Here is a 19,493-nt window from a genome sequence, read left to right on the forward strand (position 1 = left end):
TGCATCGATACACTCCTGGCTCTATTGAAACATCGAATGTAATTAGTGTACCGATACACCTGGTGTGTACCGATACACTCGTCATATAACGGTCGAAATATTTGAATTTTATACACAGTGTACCGATACACCCTTGAGAGTGTACCGATACACCTACGCTCCCAACATATTTTTTAAATGACAATTACACCATAACGGCTCAATTGACTTCACCAATGATCCCCAACGTTCAGAAGTGATTCAATGTGTATTTAAACAAGTTGAGGAGCCATTTATAAAAAACAAGAAACAAGAATTGAGAGAGAATCAAAGAGAAAGCCTTGAACTTATCGTTTGAGCATTTTCAAGCCTATTTTCATTCAATATTCATTTTGCTTTCAAGAACACTTGTTGTGCTTAATTGTATTATTCTTGAGTGTTCTTTCATTGTTCTAGAATTGTGCAAACAAACTACCTTGTGAGGTTTTTCTGTATGTTTGTGGAATTTGTAATTTTCTCTTTGGGAGAGAGTGTTCTCAAGAATTTGGGGTGTAATTCTTGAGGGATTTGTAAGGTTACTCTTTGTCCACAAAAGAAAGACAAATTAGTGAATTTGTGGAAAATCCTTAGTGTGGATAGCTAAGGTAGTGGATGTAGACTTTGGTTGAGAAAGTCGAACCACACTAAATCGATGTGTAATTATTTTCTATTTTCTGCAAAAGCTTCCACCAAAGTTTTTATTGCCAATTCACCCCCCTCTTGGATATTTTGTCAATCTATTAACTCAACAATTTGTTTTTTTCTTTTTACAGGATCAAGGTTCAATCTTTAAACTCCCTGGCTATTCACTGGCTTAGCTAGAACCAATCCCCTTTTACACAAGAAATAAAATATAAGCAAGAAAAATCTCTCTAAGGTAGGGTGTTTACAAGAAAATTAAGTTCACTAAAAACAAATAAAAGATTTGCAATAAAGTTTAAAACACAAATATTTACAAGAGAAAGAAAAATAAAGATTGAAAAACTCTTCTCTTGTGTTTGATTGCTTGGATAGGTGTTCTAACCATTCTTCAAGTGTCTTCAACTTGTTTTTATAAGTTGGAATGAGTTTGTGGTCGTTTCTAGTCATTGTGGATGATTTAGAGATGTTGGAGATAATTTTTCTGCAAAATAAAACTGCTTAGGACAGGGAGTATCGGTACTCCTTTAATGAGTATTGGTACTTCATTTATAATATTTAAATAAACTAGCCATTACAAGCCATTGGGCATGACCAGTGTCGATATTATGCTCATGGTATCGATACTACAATGTAAAGTTGTATTTTGTGCTTAAATTCTATTTTAATGGACTTTGAATTATTTTTGAAAACTTTTGAAAACTTTGAACAAATTCAATTCTAGTCCAAAAATATGTTGCCATAATTTGTTATATCAAAACATTATAAAATATGGTTTAACAATTTTTTTGAAAAGCGATTTTTATTGAGGTGGATTAATCTCTTAAAATACTTTTCAGAGATTGATTAAAGGGATGAGTAAAGACAGTCGTTCCTTGAAAACTTAAAACCGTCATATATTTTAAATTTTTTCTAAGTATTTTTTATTGAAAATATGTATTTGTCTCCTTGAAATTTTATAAATTTATCCCCTCTTGAAATTTTAGAGATTTGCTTCTTAACATAGAATCTTATATCCGTCTCTAAACACTCCCTATAAAAAATGCTTATCAACCCTAAAACCATGTCATATTACAATTAAATTAGTGGTTTAAGATTTAATTATTTTTATTAAGAATAAACTACATATTTACTCATTGAACTCTAATATCTCATATTTCACTCACTGTATTTTTATTTTCTTTTCAATTTAATCACTAAACTTTACCTATTAATTTTTTTTGATTGTTCATCCGTTTTTTAACTAATAGTCTGACGATGTAACTTATATTATTATTATATAGTGATATATATATTTTTATTAATATTTAATTATGGCATGTAATATTAAAAATAAAATAAAATAATAAAATTATTAAACTTCACTTCTAGATCATAATCCCAAAGTTTTAAACCCCAACATCGGCATCCCCTCCCCCTCTCAGAAACCCTCGCCGTCTCTCTCTCCCGTTCCCAAAATTTTATCAACACCCCCATGTTCTGTAAACAAGCCTGAATTTCAAGGACCCTTGAAAAAGAGGTTACCAACTGCTGAACTCAGGCTTTCCAAGCTTCCATCTGATAATCTCAAATGGCAGCAGGATTCATTTCACCAGATATTGAACAAAAGAAGGGGACCAATAACATAAAAGGACCAAAACCATTTTTTTTAAATCGATGACCAAAATCAGAAGGACCAAAAACATAAGAGACCACCCATATAATTTACCCAATAAAAATCGACGATGACTATCAAAACAAGACATCATGTATGTAAACGTTAGAACATTTATCATAACAAGGAAGACAACTACTTGTTCCTTGAACACAGAAGATTACATGGATCAAAACCCCTGATGACAGCTTGAGTTTAAATTTTAGAATAATTATGGGAGTCAGATCTATAATTTATCTGCAAATTCCCAAACATGAATTAATATTCTGAAAATGATGTAATCAATTCTCCTGACCTCAGTTACTACAATCAAGTGCAAATAAACATTCTTGCAAAACCTCAGCAGCATGTTCCAATTCTTTCTCTGAGATGATCAACGGTGGCACCAGTCTCACAACATTTCCTTTCCCTGCTGTTAATACTATAAGACCCGAATCTCTGCATGCATCAACAAGCGGTGAAGCCGACACATCCAGCTCTATTCCAATTATAAGACCTAAACCTCGCACTTCTTTCACATGGGGATTTCCTCCGAGCTTTTGGGTCAACAGTTCTCTGAATAAATGACCTTTATTTGAGACGCTGGACAAGAAGCTAGGATCTGTGATTTTATCTAGAACAGCGATAGCAGCAGCACACACCAGAGGTGAACCAGCAAAAGTACTTCCATGGTCTCCATGGACAATAGCAGAAGAAACCCTTTCTGTTACTAAAGCAGCACCTATTGGCAGACCTCCTGCAAGAGGCTTGGCAAGTGTCATTATATCCGGGGAAACACCGTATGCTTCATGTGCCCACAGATAACCAGTTCGACCTAATCCACATTGAGCCTGGGAATAAGAGAGTAATTGCAAAAATGATGATCAATGTTCGAAATATTTCACGGAGAACTGAATTTATTTATAAGAAAAACAAAACAAAGCTACCATTCTGCTTGTTGTAAATCAGCATAATCTTCAATTGTCTACAAAACTTATGCTAGAAATCCTTCTTTACACATCCTTTTAGGCACCAAAGAAAAGCATTCTTCACTTTAAAATTGGAACTAATGGTGATTTCTCTGTTACCTATGAAGAATAAAATATGATTGACTACTTCTACTTATCTACCAAAACACATTGCTAACAAGTTAAAGTTTACTCAAAGTAATGATCCATGTGCGAAAATTGGATCTTGACCCATTTTAATAGACATATGATTTCAATGTAAACTGAGAATATATTATAGTTTTGTTTCAAGCAGACTATATATACTATTAGGAAATATATAAACTTGTTTTGCATACTCTAATCTGTCCTTCGGGTTGTTCGAGAAATTATAAAAAGGGAAAAGGAAGCATGAGATCGAACCACAAATAAGATCTGACCAAAGACATTTATAGAATATGATCTAACATCTGAATTGAACTTGTTTCTAGGAGATGGGAAGCAGTGTACCTCATCAAAAACCAAAAGGCATCCAGCATCATCGCATGCCTAACGCAAACCCTGCAGAAATTCTTTTGTCGCACTGTATATTCCACCTTCACCTTGAATTGGTTCAACGAATACCGCAGCTATCTTTCCAAGTTCGATAAGATCTTTTGCAGCCTGTATGTTGCCATACTCCAGGAAAGTAACTCCAGGCATAACAGGCTCGAATGGTGAACGATAATGCTCTTTACTTGTCAAAGCAAGGGATCCCATCGTCCTACCATGGAAGCTATTAGTAAACGAGATAAAATCAGTGGCAGGCTGTTCATTATTGGGATGGATAAATCTTTGAAATTTCCTGGAAAACTTAATAGCAGCTTCATTTGCTTCTGTTCCAGAGTTCGTGAAAAATACACGATCCGCAAACGAATTAGCCACCAGGCGTTTTGCAAGCTCCACCTAGAACAGGAAAATATACCATTCTGTCAAATAGGTTTAAAACATGAACTATTAGCTAAATTTAGTATATCTTCCATATTCATCAAACCGTTCATTTATCAGGAAAAAGAGAAAAGAATTTCCATGTAACAAAGAAAACGCATTGTCACTAATACACTAATGCGGATTCTGTAAGTCACTACTCTCATGATTAGGGCTGTCAAAGAAACGAGACAGATCCCAAACTACTCGAGTTCAACTCAGTTAAAACTTTGTTAACACTCGAATGAATTCGATTTGAACTCAAACTCAAGTTCTTAAAGAGCTGAAACTTGAGTTTTTAAGTACTTAAAGTTCATGTTCGAGTTCGAATTCGAGCTTCAGTTAAGCTAAGTTAGAGAATGTTTTGAGTCCAAGTTTTTTCGAGCTCGAATTGAACTTCAATTTTTTATTTCGAGTTCGAGTCGAGCTTACAAGTTTTAAGCTCATGAGTTTTCGAACTTAGATTTAAACTTTTCGAGTCGAGTTCAGTAATTCTCAAACTCGACTCAGCTCGTTTACATCCTAGGCATGATTTTACCTAGTATCACTAGTTTATGTTATCTAATAACATTTCAGAGACACTGGCCTCTATTTGTTCTCTTAAAAAGAACGTAGGCATAGCTTAAAATCAATAATCCAATAACAAAAATGGAAGTTAAATACAACTAAACATATAGTTTTAAAGAAGGGGGGGGGGGGAATAAAAACCCAGAAATTACCCATAATAAAAAACCTAAAAGGTGTAAAGTTCAATAAGAAAATGCCTCAGCTGAGGAACTGAATAATAGGCATTACTAACATGAGTAAGCACATTAGCTTGCTCTGTAATGGCCCTGATCCAATCAGGATCCCCATGACCAAGCGCATTGACGGCAATCCCAGCTGCACAATCAAGAAGCTCTCGCCCTTCGGAATCGTACAATTTACAGCCCTTGCCACTGGAAAGCACCACCGGAGCTCTAGCATACGTTCCAACGAGAACTCGCCCTTCTTCCTCTATCACGTCTTTGCTTCTGCTCGACTTTAGTTTCGACGGATTCGGTGGTTCCACGTCCACTTTTAGACAGGCACACAGTTTCCCTTTGTTTAACGGACGGCGGAGATTAGTCGCCGGAGAAACCGAAACTGAAATGCTGTGGAAAAGCTGGAGAGAACCCATTGTTTCTTCCCTTTTGAGATATTTTTGGGCATTGGAGATTTATTTGCCAAAAAGAAAGGGTTTCGAAGTGGAATAAATAAAAGGTGACGTCTGGGACAGAAAGATTGTTAACAATCCAACAAATGGTTATGAACTGATTCTGACTGAATCCAAATACGCACACAAATTATTGAATTTCAAAATTCCCCCAAATTGATGTATTTCAATTTAGGCAAAATGCATGCACTTGTAGAATTAAACATCTTCATATTATATAAAACGAGGTTAAAGTTTAATAACCGGCTGTTAAACGGCGTATACGACGGCCGGAGAAGAACATGTATGAAGGTTAAGAGAATGAGAGGCGGGTGAAGAAAATGATCAGGGTTAGGTTTTGACAGTAGGATGAATGCAAAACTTAAGTAATTTCATTGGTGAATTGGATTACTTGACCCATAGCAATTTGCAACGTAGGCTTATTTAACCCAATAACAAAAAATTACAATTCTTATCAGTAATAACAAGACTACGTTCATTTAAAATTTTAATTTAGTGTAACTGTCCATTTGTTTATTTTTTAAGATATACGTATTCAATTCATTTAATATTTATAAATATGTTTTTTAACATATTCTTTTAGTGTTTATTTATATGTTCAGAAATATTAATTAAACAAACAAACAAAAACTTAAATATTAACATGTTCCATTGCAACTTGGATTTTTTAAGGCTGCATGGGAGATAATTAAGGATGACTTTATTGCTGTCAGCTTTCAATGCAACTGCTATTGTCCTAGTTCTCAAAACTCCTAGTGCTTACATGGCTAAAGATTTTCGTCATATCTCCTGCTTCGTTGTTATGTACAAAACTATTACTAGAGCGTTGGTTTCAAGGCTAGCTGTTTATTTTCCTGGGATGATCTCTCTTAGCCAGTCTGCATTCATTAAAGGGAGAAATATAATAGATAATACTCTTAACTTGCCAGAGGTTATTCAAGAAAGTCGCTTTTTCCTAGGTGCACTACTAAAATTGACTTGCAAAATGCATTTGACTCAATTGATTGACAATTCCTGATGAGTGTTCTTGAAGCTATTGAATTACCTGAGATATTTAGAGAGTGGATCAAGGAGTGTGTCACTTCCTCCATATTTTCAGTTTCTTTTAATGGCACTCTGGTGGGGGTTTTTCAAGGGTACTAGGGGGTGAGGTAAGGGGACCCCTTGTCCCCTTATCTCTTTATCTTAGTGGTGAATGTTCTATCTTGTTTATTGAATGTTGCTGCTGCTCAGAATGAGATTTTTTAGTATCACCCTAAGTGCAGGAGAATCTCTCTCATTCGTTTGCGCTTTGCAGATAATTTGTTCATTTTTTATGATGGCTCTATTGATTCGATTGTGGGGGTGTTTAGTGTGCTGGAACACTATGAGATGTATGGGTTGAAGCTTAATGCTAATAAAATTGAGTTTTTTGCTTGTGGTCTTGAGGAGAGTAGACTCACTGAAATGCAAATTGTGACTGGTTTTAAGTGGGGGAGGCTGTCAGTTAGGTATCTTGGTATACCTTTAGTTACGAGGAAGTTTGCCAAGAAGGATTGCTTCCCTTTGTTGGACAAGATTCAGGGTAAGTTTGGAACTTGGTCGAGGAAGGTGTTCAGTTATGGTGGTCGGTTGCAGCTTATCAAAGCTGTTCTGTTTAGTGTATCTAATTACTGGTGCAGACAGATTATTCTACTTAAGGTGGTGATCAAAAAGATCGAGCAAATGTGTATGCGATTGTTTTGGAAAGGGAGTGATTTCCCTGAGCAGGGAGCTCGTATTAATTGGCAGCAAATTTGCTCATTGAAAACTGAGGGGGAGTTGGGTGTCAAGAACTTGCAGTTTCCTTCTTATCAAAAGTATACTGGCAGGGAAGGGATCTCTTTGGGTAACTCAGGTAAAGGAGTATTACTCCTTTTAAGGGTGAGGATTATTGACGAGTGGTTTGTAAGCCTCATTATAGCTGGACCTTAAGGTAACTTTTGAACTTTTGGAATGAGGCTAAAGATCTATTCGAGAATGGTGTTAACTGGTCGGTGGTTACTAGCAGATGGGTTTGGGACAAATTGGGAAAAGAGGGCTAGAGTGCAGTGGCATAGGCTCATTTGGTTCCCACTACATGTGTAACACCCCCACGTGTACCCGACCTGGATTCGAGTCTGAGGTGTCACATTGACTTTTTCAAAACATTTACTTGTATAAAATAGTGAGTAATTTAAAACTTTTATACATATAGCTTATTCAAAAGATTTCCAGAACTATTCAGAGCTTAAATGTTTTTGCAAAACCGTTCAGTGAATATACAATTCAGACATTTATTTACATGCCAACCATTTTCAATGTACAAAATACATCTAATTCAAAACATCTTTTCTGATCTGATCTTCGGTAAGAAGTAACTGACCTGTCCTGCTCCATATTGCTCTTTACTCTTCTCGAAACCTACGTGTGAAACAATCACACGCTAAGTCGTTGACTTAGTGAGGCATATAAACATATAATAAAAACCATTGAACATTTCATATAACAAAACACATACCTGTACAAATACTATCATTATCATTAACATATCTATCATATAATATCATACATTTTTCCAATCAATACCCATTTCATCCGATGAATATGTATTCTAAACATTTGATCATGACATTTCAATATGCATGTATCTATTACACGATAACATATATAATCATATCATGCACATACGAAACTTACCTTCTTGTACCACTTTCACTTTAAAGTTTGTATTTCAATTGCCCACGTATATTATTGAGAATAGAGGTATGTGAGTACATTGAGGTTGTGCACTAATGCTGTCACCACAGCTCGTATCAATTCCCTCATGGGGCACCGAACCTTAGTTCAGTATTCGTCCCGTAGGACCACTATGTCCCGAAGGACCACTGTATATGTCCCGTAGGACCACTGTATATGTCCCGTAGGACCACTATGTCCCGAAGGACTACTCCTTAAGAACCACATACATAATACAATGGCTCCAATAAGTGTACCTAAGTACTACATATAGGTTCCACATAATTACATACATGTCCCGAAGGACCACGTAGAACCCTCGACTCTTGGCATGCCAACTATACCTATAGCTCTCATATCATATACTATGGGCATTATTCTTATGTTTCATATCACTTGTTCCTTTTCTTCTGTCACATACCATATGTATGTGTGAACATACATCTCATATCATATAACCTTTATCTCAAGTGCATGTAATCACGTAGATCATTTCATATGGATTATATCATTTCTCATTTTTCATGTAAACACACATGTCATATCTTATTCACATATGTTCATATATACATCATATATCACATGGAATAACATATAAACTTATACATATATTCATGTACATACTTTCATATAGTTCGTATATCAATGCCCTATAACTTATCTCACATTATTTATATCCTAGTTTCATATATTTACTTAATTCAATTTCACATAACTTGTTACCTATATATTCTTATAACTTATCATCACATAACTCCCATAACATCTTCCTATAGCTTCATAGATCTTTACTATATGACTCATATATTATATGTTCATTTAAGCCCATAACTCTTCCCATATAGCTTATCTTACATGTTCATATAATCACTTCTGTCAATGTCTCCTAATTTATATATTATTTTCATATTGTCCTATAGGTCAATGTTATTTAACTTGTCTCACTTTTCATTTCATCTCATAAGTTGGTTATACTAATTCTCATATATTTAACTCGAGTAATTTATATCTTGTTATTATATCCTCAACTAGACCTATATCCACATGTTCATAATCACATAACTTATATTCTTTTTCATATAATCACATATGTCTATGTCGTTTAACTTATCATTTATATCTATATCATCTATTTTATATCATTTTCTCTTGCTATCACATAAGTCCTTGCTATTTTTACATAGTTCGCGATCCTATAGTCAATTATAATAGCATATGTTTATCTTATCTAATATCATATAGTTCTTTACTTATGTCTTATATCACATATTTATATTATAAACTTATATAATCACATACACTATTTAAACCAGTTCACAAAGCTTATCACACTAACATATATTCATTCAATTCATGTAACATATGCAATGCATATAACATATGTAGCCATTTTCATGCACTCATGCAAACATAGGAATCACAATTCAAATAACATTTTTAGGAGTCCCTTCTTACCATAGTGACTCCATCACTGGCTCATCGCAAGCCAATGTTTATTTGGTACATAAGTACAATTTAAATTGCACTCACCTGGGCCTCGTTGTTTTGAATCAATCCTAATCCTTAGTTTGTTCCGGAACAAGCTTTCATTCTATATCTACATAATAATACATTAATACTTATCAGTATACTGATTGATATATTCGAAACTATCACTCCTTAGGCTCAGAGAAAAGCCAATTTCATCTTTTAATGAAGGTATGCATCGATGCACTACTGATGCATCGGTGCATAAAATGCATTCGATGTTGTATTATTATAGGGATGCATCGATGCATGACTTATGCATCGATGCACTAATTGCATTCGATGTTTCTATTTTAAAAGAGTGTATCGATGCATTACCAATGCATCGATACACCTTCAAACAATTTCTGGGTTTTAACCTTGATGCATCGATGCACTATGAATGTGCATCGATGCACTCTGCCCATAATCCTCTTTTATGCCCGAAAATCCACTCTTTTCAGCTTAATACTTCATATATCATCCCCTTTCTTATTTTTAACTTACATACTCATATTCAAACTCATTCCTATTCATTAATCACCTCTTTAACATCAAAATCCTATTTTCCATATGTAATTCAAGAATTCCATTAAATTTTCAACATGTTCCAAATTCAATTCTATTGCTTCTAGCTTCTTAATTATACCCTTGACAAGTCAAATCCATCTTTAGAACTTCAAAAACCTTTCTATAACAAAATTTCATTTCTACACCCTTCATATCATTTCCTTTCTAATTCTCTATTCTTGATGTTTAAAGCTTATATAAGCTTTCCTTAAGCTTATATGATACTCCAAGAATCAAAATCAACTTATAAATCCAAGAATTAAACAGCTGAAATTAAACTCACCTTTAAATGAGGCTTACGGGGAGAAGAAGAAGCTGGAGAAGAAGACTCTGGATAATTCTCTCCTTTCCCACGTGGTTTCCTTAATAAGGGAAAATAAAAATCTTCTCTTAGAAAAGACCATAACACCCTTGTTATTTTCCAACTTTACTACTAAATCCATGAACTTTTAATTTATTTCAAAATCAAGCACATAATTTTCAAAATTTGCAATTTAGTCACTTACCCTGAATTTCGGGATGTTACAACATGTGCTCAAATACTCGATTATTGCCGGGATGGGAATTTTGGATAAACTACCAACTAAAGATAGGCTTGCACGCATGGGTGTTAATACGGATGGAATGTGTATCCTGTGTGGAATTACTGTTGAGACAAAAAAACCATCTTTTTATGTTCTTACTCTTACAAGGTTTGGGGTAGTGTACTGCAACGTTGTGGACTGCAGCATGGGTAGTTTGGATGGGAAGCTACTATGTGTTGGGCGGTGGATAGTTGAAAGGAAAGTCCATTGTTTGTATCCTTAAGCTTGCTTGGACAGTTTTTGTATTGTATTTGGGAAGAACGAAATCACAGGCAGTTTAGGGGAGAAGTTCGCTCGGTTGGTGAAATAGGGAACTGTATAAAGGAGGTGATTAGCATTCGTTTACAAACATGCTGTATAGATTCACTGGTTTTCCCTCTAAATTCAACACTTTCTTTTTACCTTTTATTTAGTTTAATAAACAAATATTATACGACGAGTTTAATAAACGTTATGCTCATTTACAACCCTAGTCGCATCGGTGATTATTTGGTAAATGTAATAAAGTTACTTGGCCTTGAGAAAAAAATATTGTTTTATAGGGGTATAGGAAAATGAATTCAATCCTAGGCTTGAATTCGTAATACTCGAGAGCAGCTATAAACGGAGCAAAAGGTCTGGAATGTCAACAAAATCAGAATCATAATTGCAGCTAACAATGTTAACAACTGCCATGAACCATATACGTATTGTTTGAAGAATTTCCTGGCTTTAACATTCCATCTGTAATTATGATACTTGTTAACATCTTCGATCACTTTATCCAAGAAGGCAACTTTGGTCAATCTGATGGATTTACTCATCCCGTTCCACAACTCTGCAGCCTCTTCATCACTCTTCAGATGGTTCAATATTATCCCCTTCTCGCTCAGTAGCTTCACATCTTGCTCGGTATCGATGATCCCGTTCATTAGTTCGGTGTATCGTGTGAAAACCAACGGCCCCGATGCTTTCGACGCTTCGTATGCGACCAAGTTCCTTAAGACAACCTTTGTGTTGATGTCTAATGTGACGGTTGGGAGATGGAATGTGACAGTGTTGGGGTCAAATGTAATTTTGGATATGTTCCCATTGGTGGGGATGAAACGGACTCCTGATTTTAATAGGTCCTCGACGGATGGAATGGCGATCTCCTCCGCCGGAGGTGGCTTGTTCCGGCCTGAACCGTGGTCCGGTTTCGCTTCTCGTTCTTCGTTGTCTTGTGGGAAGAACACATGTTTAATCAGTTGCTTCAGGATTAAAATTCCAGGGAGATTAGAGACGATTTTCAACGGTAACTTAAGCAAGACTCTAGCTGGTCTCGAATGCAGCAAAGCTTTGATGATTCTGAATGAATTTCTCTTCATCCTAGAAACCAGATTCCATGACTCACTGAGCAGTTGTTTCGGAACTTGGGAATCACTCGTTTTATTGTCTTCTGGTTCGCTTGTTTCACATTGTTCTTCATCAAGCTTGGGGACGATCGTGTCGTGAAGGAAGTTCAAAACATGAGCACACGTTGAGACATCAATCTTCACCGAGTGGTCCATCGTCCTGAGAGGGGAGAGCTCTTTAGATAATCCATTCAACATTGAAACCAACAATTCATCAGCCGATTCCAACGACGAATTCTGGATTTCAAGCACTTTTCGAAGAATGAACAGTTGTATCTGATTCTCAAGCATCACAACATCTCTCAGAATCGAATTGTGAGCCGACATACGTGATAGTGTCTTCTTCCCTTGTCGGATACCATAGATTTGTAGGAACTCCAGCAAGAACGAAGCATCAATGGCCATCATCCAAGCTAAAGTTTCACCGTCGAAATGCAGATACTTATGATAACACGCCCGAATCCGGGGTTCAAATCTCATCAGGTTTTCAACAAGAGTATGGAACTGAAGGCACTGGAGGTGTTTCTGGGTTCTTTTGGCTGCCGCGAGTTTGTAGGTTTCCATCTCATGGAGCTCGGGGCGCCAATAATGGTAAGGACCGAGAGCAACCAATTGAGGGACGTAAGATTCAGGATCAGTTAGCATCAGGGCTTTGGGGACGTTGAAAATGGAAACGGGGACTTCGATTTCTTCTTCTTCTTCAAGTTCTTCAGCCAAGGAACGACGGATGTTGATAAGCCATCGAAGCTCATCGAAATGTGAAGCCGATGTGGACGATATTGAAGCCATTGGGGGGGGGGGGGAAATAAAAACTTGTTGATTTTGAAGCTTTGGGGATTGAATTTGGTGGTGTTGGAGTTGTGAAGATGAAGCCTTAATGCCGGCGTTCAATAGCATAAAGATCGTCGCCATTAATGCTATGGAACAGTTACTTTGTTCGGTTCCTTTTTACTTAATAAAGGAATTTGAGAAATACGTTACCGCATAGATTTCTTTAAAATATAATATTGAAGTAACCATTGATCTAAGTGATTGAAAAGAATAAACCGAAACACAAATGAATTGATAATTCTTATTCTCGACGCAAGTCCAACCAAATCATCGTCTCTATGTCACTGAAAAGATCGAAGTCTTATAATATTTGTATAAACTCTATGATATACTAATTGTATTTTAATCTCGACAGTACTTACCAATGTCTCTAGAATCATCATGTAGCTTCATAGGCTCTCTTTTTTCATATTACATCTCGAACATAAATAAATATACCAATAATCTCAATATATTTCATAAGCAATAAAATCATATAACTTATCAATTTTACCAATAACAAATGTTGCTATCCTTTGTGTTCTAGGTGATCAGCAAATATCATATATGTGCATTATTTGATTTTGCCACGGTTTCTGAACCATCTAACCTAACATACATGGTAATGACCAATCTAACCTAACAAACACAACAAAAGTGATTACATTCACCTCAAATGAATTAGTTATTTGATTTTGCCACGGTTTCTGAACCATCGGAGATTTTGGCCTTCCCTCGCTGATGAACAACTTCCATCGAATCCTCTTGTTCTAGTAAGGTAGAAGAAAATTCAAGTTTTTTCATAAAGCCTAATTTGAATTCAATTTATGGTTTTAAGTCAACTTATCCGAAACTTGAACTTGACACTGCCAATAGAAACATCCAACTCTTCTCTGTAGAAATCTCTCTCGCACGCGGTGACAGTGATGCTTAATGAAGGTGATAGCCAGCTTCCCCGTTCATATGTTCGGGCCGCTATTTTGGTTGCAGTTGCTTTGGGGGGGCAGGTGAAGGGGATATATATGCTTCGTAAAAGTAAGGCCCAAAATAGCCTCGCTCATTTTCAACGCTTCTAAGAAGGGTAATCCTGATAAGCAGAGTGTCATGTCTTCCCCTTTATTTGACGAGGGGTCTTTAACCAGCTTGCAAGCTCTACAACTCCTTTTTGTAGGCATCGGTATGAAACAATAAAATACATTGGGGTGAGATTTTCGTAAGAAAGTGAGGTGATATTGGTTATTTTGCCTTTGCGGTGCATTTCAAGTGATTCTTTTATTGTAGGAGGTATTCCATGTTCACCGTATTAGTTGTTGATAAGAACAAGTGGATTATGATAGTCATTGATAGTTCACCTCTTATAGTTTGGGTGGAAAGTCGCAATCGATGATTAAACGATTGTTTGTCAATCTCAATATTATTTGTTTCTGTCAGGAGGTAGAGGAAAGATGAATGAAGAAGAAGAAGGTTTCAATCCCTTCTCTCGGTCTTGATCTTAATCTTGGTTCAGAAGATTTATAGCGACTCTTAGTATTAGTATAAAACATAGAGACATGATAGTTATTCATAGGCTGACAAGATATATGGACCTAATAGATGTGGTCAGCTGTCGATCGATTTGGCTCTGACAGATCTCGTGAGATCTATCAGATATCATATCAAAGGATCTCGTCTTCCCCGAGATATTTCAAGCTCCGAAAATCCTATGTCCGGATATGTTCATCCAGGTTTTAGTTACGGAGAAGTTCTTTTCAAGGGTCTTGATGTGTGAAGCGGAGATTTGTCTTGCTTGCGGAGGAGAATCGGATGGGGTATAACAAGTGATATTGATAGGTTGATGTGTGAAGCTGCTTTGACCTACAATTTTGAAACAAGAAATAATTGTCATTGCAGCCTAAATAATAATCAAACAAAAATGTTAAAACTTTTTTAATACATTATTATTTGGGAAAAAAAATTTCCCCACATGGTGGTTTGGTCAAACGGATAATAACAATTTACAGACAAATTTAGATATTCAGAAATAGTAAATACGTGTTTACAGACAACAATACGCTCTTCAAGGACACATGCATTCAACTCAGTTAAACTTCATGTTAAATTAAATGCATTGCACAGTCCCTTCTTCGTTTCTTCATAGGAAAGATCCATCCAGTTAGATTAAACAACAGAGGGAAACAAAAATTGCAGAAAATGATGACGTTTAGGCCTAAATACCTTCAGAATCCTTTCTTTATCGTCCCACCTTTGTTTCTTATTTTATCAACTTTCTTTTCACTTTCTCATGTTCGACAAAACGACACCGCTGATCTGCAACCCGACGGTAACAAATAGATTTCTTTTTTCTCAAGAAACTGGAAAAAATTGTTAGTGTAAAAGAAACGCTTCCTTCTTTTTACATGCAGGAGTTCTGAGATTGGTGAAGCGAAAAATGGAAGAAACTAAACAGAAGAATTATTCCATGATTTTAGCTGAGAATCAGACAAAGAGGCCTGATCCTACAGATAACTTCCGTATGTATACAGGAGGATGGAATATAACTAACAAACATTACTTTGCAGTAAGATTTCTAAAACCCTATTGATGATGTTCATTTAGGGTTGATATAATGAAGTATATAATTTGTGTATGCAGTCGGTTTCAGTGCAGTTCCATTCGTGGTGGTGGCTGTAATTTGGTTCGTGGTGGTGGGTATATTTCTTCTTTCTGCTTGCTTCTGTTTCTGCTTCTGCCGTCGCAAGAAACCCTATGCTATTCTCAATATGTTTATGCAATCTCCCTCGTCTGTCTCATCGTCTTCTCAATAACTGCAATGTAAGTAGAATTTCATGCTGTCATCTACGTTAATCTGAATAGAATCTGCTGTTAATGCGTGATATATATCTGGGTTTTCAGTGTTGGGAGTTCTGTGATGTTCAGTGGAGAGAAAAGATTCGTGGACAGTGTTAAAAGTTTTACAGACTACCTGGTGAATAAAGGAATAAGCATTTACGAAAGTCTTATACGCATACAGAATTTACTTATATCAGCCAAGAATATTGTTCTGAACAAAAAGTATGTGCCTGATGATCTTAAACAAGAGACCGATAATGCCAACAAGATGATCGACTCGATTGGAACGCTTCCTCGTGTCAAAGCCGAAGACATCACGAATGAAATCAACGAGTTTCTTCAACATGTGTATGTTAATTACATCATCGCTGGAATTTTCGATTTATCATCATATTTTTTATTAATAATCTAACTTTTTCCTACTAAAATTTTATAAATTTGTTTATCAATATAAAATCACGTGTCCGTACGTGATATTTTGTTTTCTATGCAATTTAGACGGGAGAAATACGATATATTAATAGCTTTATTTCTATTTCTTTTTAGGGTAAAGTATAGTAATGATCACTGAACATTTCTGAAGCTTGCATTTAGGTCCCTCAACTTTTAAAACTTGCAATACAGTCCCCTAACATTTATTCCGTTTGCAATATGGTCCCCCAACTTAAACCACCGTTAGAAATTAGGGTAAATTATATAAAAGGTTATTGAACTTTTCAAACACTTGAATTTAGGTCCCGCAACTTTTAAAACTTGCAAAACAGTACTCAATTTCATTCTAAACCCCAATTTCCAAAGTAATTCAATTTCATTCTAAACCCTAAATTCTAAAATAATTCAATTCAATTCAATTATGTCAGATTTATTATTATTTAATTTCATCTTATTTCATGTGATACGTATTTTTTATATAAATATAATAGTATAATTCTTATCTGTTGAAGAAATTTTTTAATTAAAAAAAGTAGTTAGGATATAGAAGAGGTTGAAAATAATTCGAATTTTAAATTTATAAAATGTTATTTTGACGTATAAATAAAAGTGTAAACTACTAGGTTGACAACTTAACTATCTAGCCCTTTTTACTTTTGTCATCGATCTTTTAAATTTATCAATCATACAACATAATTATTTAACTGTTTCAACTAAGCCACTAGTCATTACCAATTGATAAAAATGATGATGTGGCAGTTAAAAGGAATTGACATTATTATGCATTCAGTCTTTATTATTTATATAATCAATTTGGTCCTAAATTAAATAGAATTTAATAAATTAATCATTTAATTAGGATCTGACATGTGTTAGCACATGATCATGACACGTGTCATTGGTGACACATGTCACCACCTAATTATTTATTTATACATCTAAATATAAATATACATTTATATAAATATATTTTTATTCGTATATTGAAATATTTTGATTAAAATATAAACATATTTTAAATACTAGTTTATACAAGAAAAATAAAATATATCAAAAATATAAATGATTCATACATTTAAATATAAATTGAATCATTTATATTTTCTATACATCTATATTTAATAAGAAAATAAAATTATTGGGGGACTGTTTTGCAAGTTTTAAAAGTTGGGGACCTAAATTCAAGTGCCTGAAAAGTTCAATGACCGTTTATATAATTTACCCTAATTTTCTAATAGTGATTTAAGTTGGGGAACCATATTGCAAACGGAATAAATGTTAGGGGACTGTATTGCAAGTTTTAAAAGTTAGGGGACCTAAATGCAAGCTTCAGAAATGTTCAGTGACCATTACTATACTTTACCCTTCTTTTTATTGCAGGAACACTGCTCTTATCATTCTTGCCAGCATCATGCTCGTCTTGGCATTTCTCGGATTCTCTAAGACCCCGTTTGGTTCACGTCATATTTCATTCCTAGGAGGAATGTTTTTTTTCGGGTAACGATACCCATGTTTGGATGAGCTTCATTCCCAAGTGCAAGGAAATAATGAATACCAACAGTGGTATTTCTTTCCTCTTTTCCCAGGAATATCAATCCCCCGTCTCTCTTAGGTATTTGCTTATTTTCGATTTCGTTGTCTAAAATACCCCCGCTTGATTCTGACTGAAATAAAATCTTATGCTTCTTGGATTTGGCGTTTAATTTGCTTCTGGTGTATTAGTCTCCCATCTCCTTTTTAGGTATTTTCTTCTGGCGTTGATATTTTCAACATGTTTCTGTATTTTCTCAACTACTACACTGATCTGTCCATTATTTTTCTAATTTTTATGGGTTCGTGGGACTAATTGAGATGCAACTATTTTTTTAATGCAACTATTTTTTAATGCACCCAGATTTGAGCTTACTTGAGTTGCAGCAGTTAAACCCATTCAAAATCTAAGGAGTTATCCATCTTTCATTGAAAAACCAGGTATGTTTTCATAGATGTGAACCTTTTCTTCTTCGTTTATGAAATTGATGCATTGTTTATTGAACTGGAACTTCTCTGTGTTTGGTTTGATTTCTTCTGGTTGTTAAGTCTTGTATTCGCCATTTTGAAATCTGTGCACTGGCTTTGAATGGTTGTGATTAATTCGTCTTTGATTAATATTTTTTCTTTATGTACCCTTTTGTTTCGGACATACCACAACGCCCAGATGCATACTAGAATTTATGCATGCTTATTGCTTGGATAATTCTCTAATACCCAACTCAACCATTCTTTAAAATTCCACTATGTGCTTTGTTCTGGCCAACGATACTGTAGTTTTTCCCAAATGCTGCTTCCTGGTGTGTAATCCCTGATAATGTGAATTCATGTCTCACTTTGGTTTGGACATGACTGACATCTGAGACTATTCATGATTCGTCTGTAATGGAGCATATGATTTGTGGGGCTGAAATCTTGATAGAATTATTTTATCACTCTCTAAATAAAACCATGACAATCATATGAAATGTAGAACATAACAAGTGAATAGTCAGAAGTAGATTCATGGCAATGGCAAAACAAGTATCATTCTTTTCTTCCTTTCCCCCAATTTTGATGTACTAAACATCTTTATTTTAATATTTGAACAATCTGTTCAATTTCCAATTTCTAATTTCCATCCATTGTTTTTTTAATGATAAATTTCCATAAATTATCAGATTTCTTTTATTTTGTTCAAATTTCATTCTTCGTATTTAAATTTTTTATCATTTTAATCTTGATTTTTTTATAAGTATTATGTTATTTTTCTGGTATAATAACAATTTAACTATAATTTGTTGTTTCTATAGGAAAACTTATTTAAAAAATGTATGGAAATTCAGGGATGGTGCATTGTGATGGAGGGTAGCGGTTTGAACTTTCATCATTACAAATAGTCAAATTTTGATTTTCATCTCTATACTATGATCAATTCACGGATTTAGTCCCCTTCATTTTGGCTTGGCATGATCCGATCTTTTATCATTATTGTTGTTGTCTAGTCCATACCACTAACACTGTTAAAATGGTCATAAGGTGTCACCAATATTAGGCCTCATCGCTTATAATGCCGATAGTGATATGAGTTTTGGTAGTCTTTTCGAGCTTGGGATTCTTGCCATTGACAAACCTATTAAAATCGATTTCAACAATGTTACAAAGGCATCCAACATCACAGGATTCTTGCCATTGTGTTCTAGTTTTGAAGGAAATGGAAAAGTAACATTGAAGAACCAAGTATCA

General features: G+C 35.0%; 1 protein-coding gene and 1 pseudogene across 1 annotated transcript; both read right to left on the reverse strand.

The window, feature by feature from the left end:
* Positions 1-2,592: 2,592 nt before the first annotated feature.
* On the reverse strand, positions 2,593-5,473 carry LOC120204116 (annotated as a pseudogene).
* A 5,887-nt stretch (positions 5,474-11,360) lies between these two features.
* Positions 11,361-13,079, reverse strand: LOC120199757 (putative UPF0481 protein At3g02645). The gene has a single exon (XM_039200770.1). The coding sequence runs from the start codon at positions 13,077-13,079 to the stop codon at positions 11,361-11,363; it is 1,719 nt and encodes a 572-aa protein (XP_039056701.1).
* Positions 13,080-19,493: the final 6,414 nt, after the last annotated feature.

The sequence above is a fragment of the Hibiscus syriacus genome, unplaced genomic scaffold, assembly GCF_006381635.1.
Source record: "Hibiscus syriacus cultivar Baekdansim isolate YM2019G1 unplaced genomic scaffold, ASM638163v2 tig00000340_pilon, whole genome shotgun sequence".
In the NCBI taxonomy this organism is placed as follows: Eukaryota; Viridiplantae; Streptophyta; class Magnoliopsida; order Malvales; family Malvaceae; genus Hibiscus; species Hibiscus syriacus.

What these genes read in the sequence shown, in the direction of transcription:
- LOC120199757 (XM_039200770.1), bottom strand. Translation starts at nt 13,079, where the DNA reads ATGGCGACGATCTTTATGCTATTGAACGCCGGCATTAAGGCTTCATCT.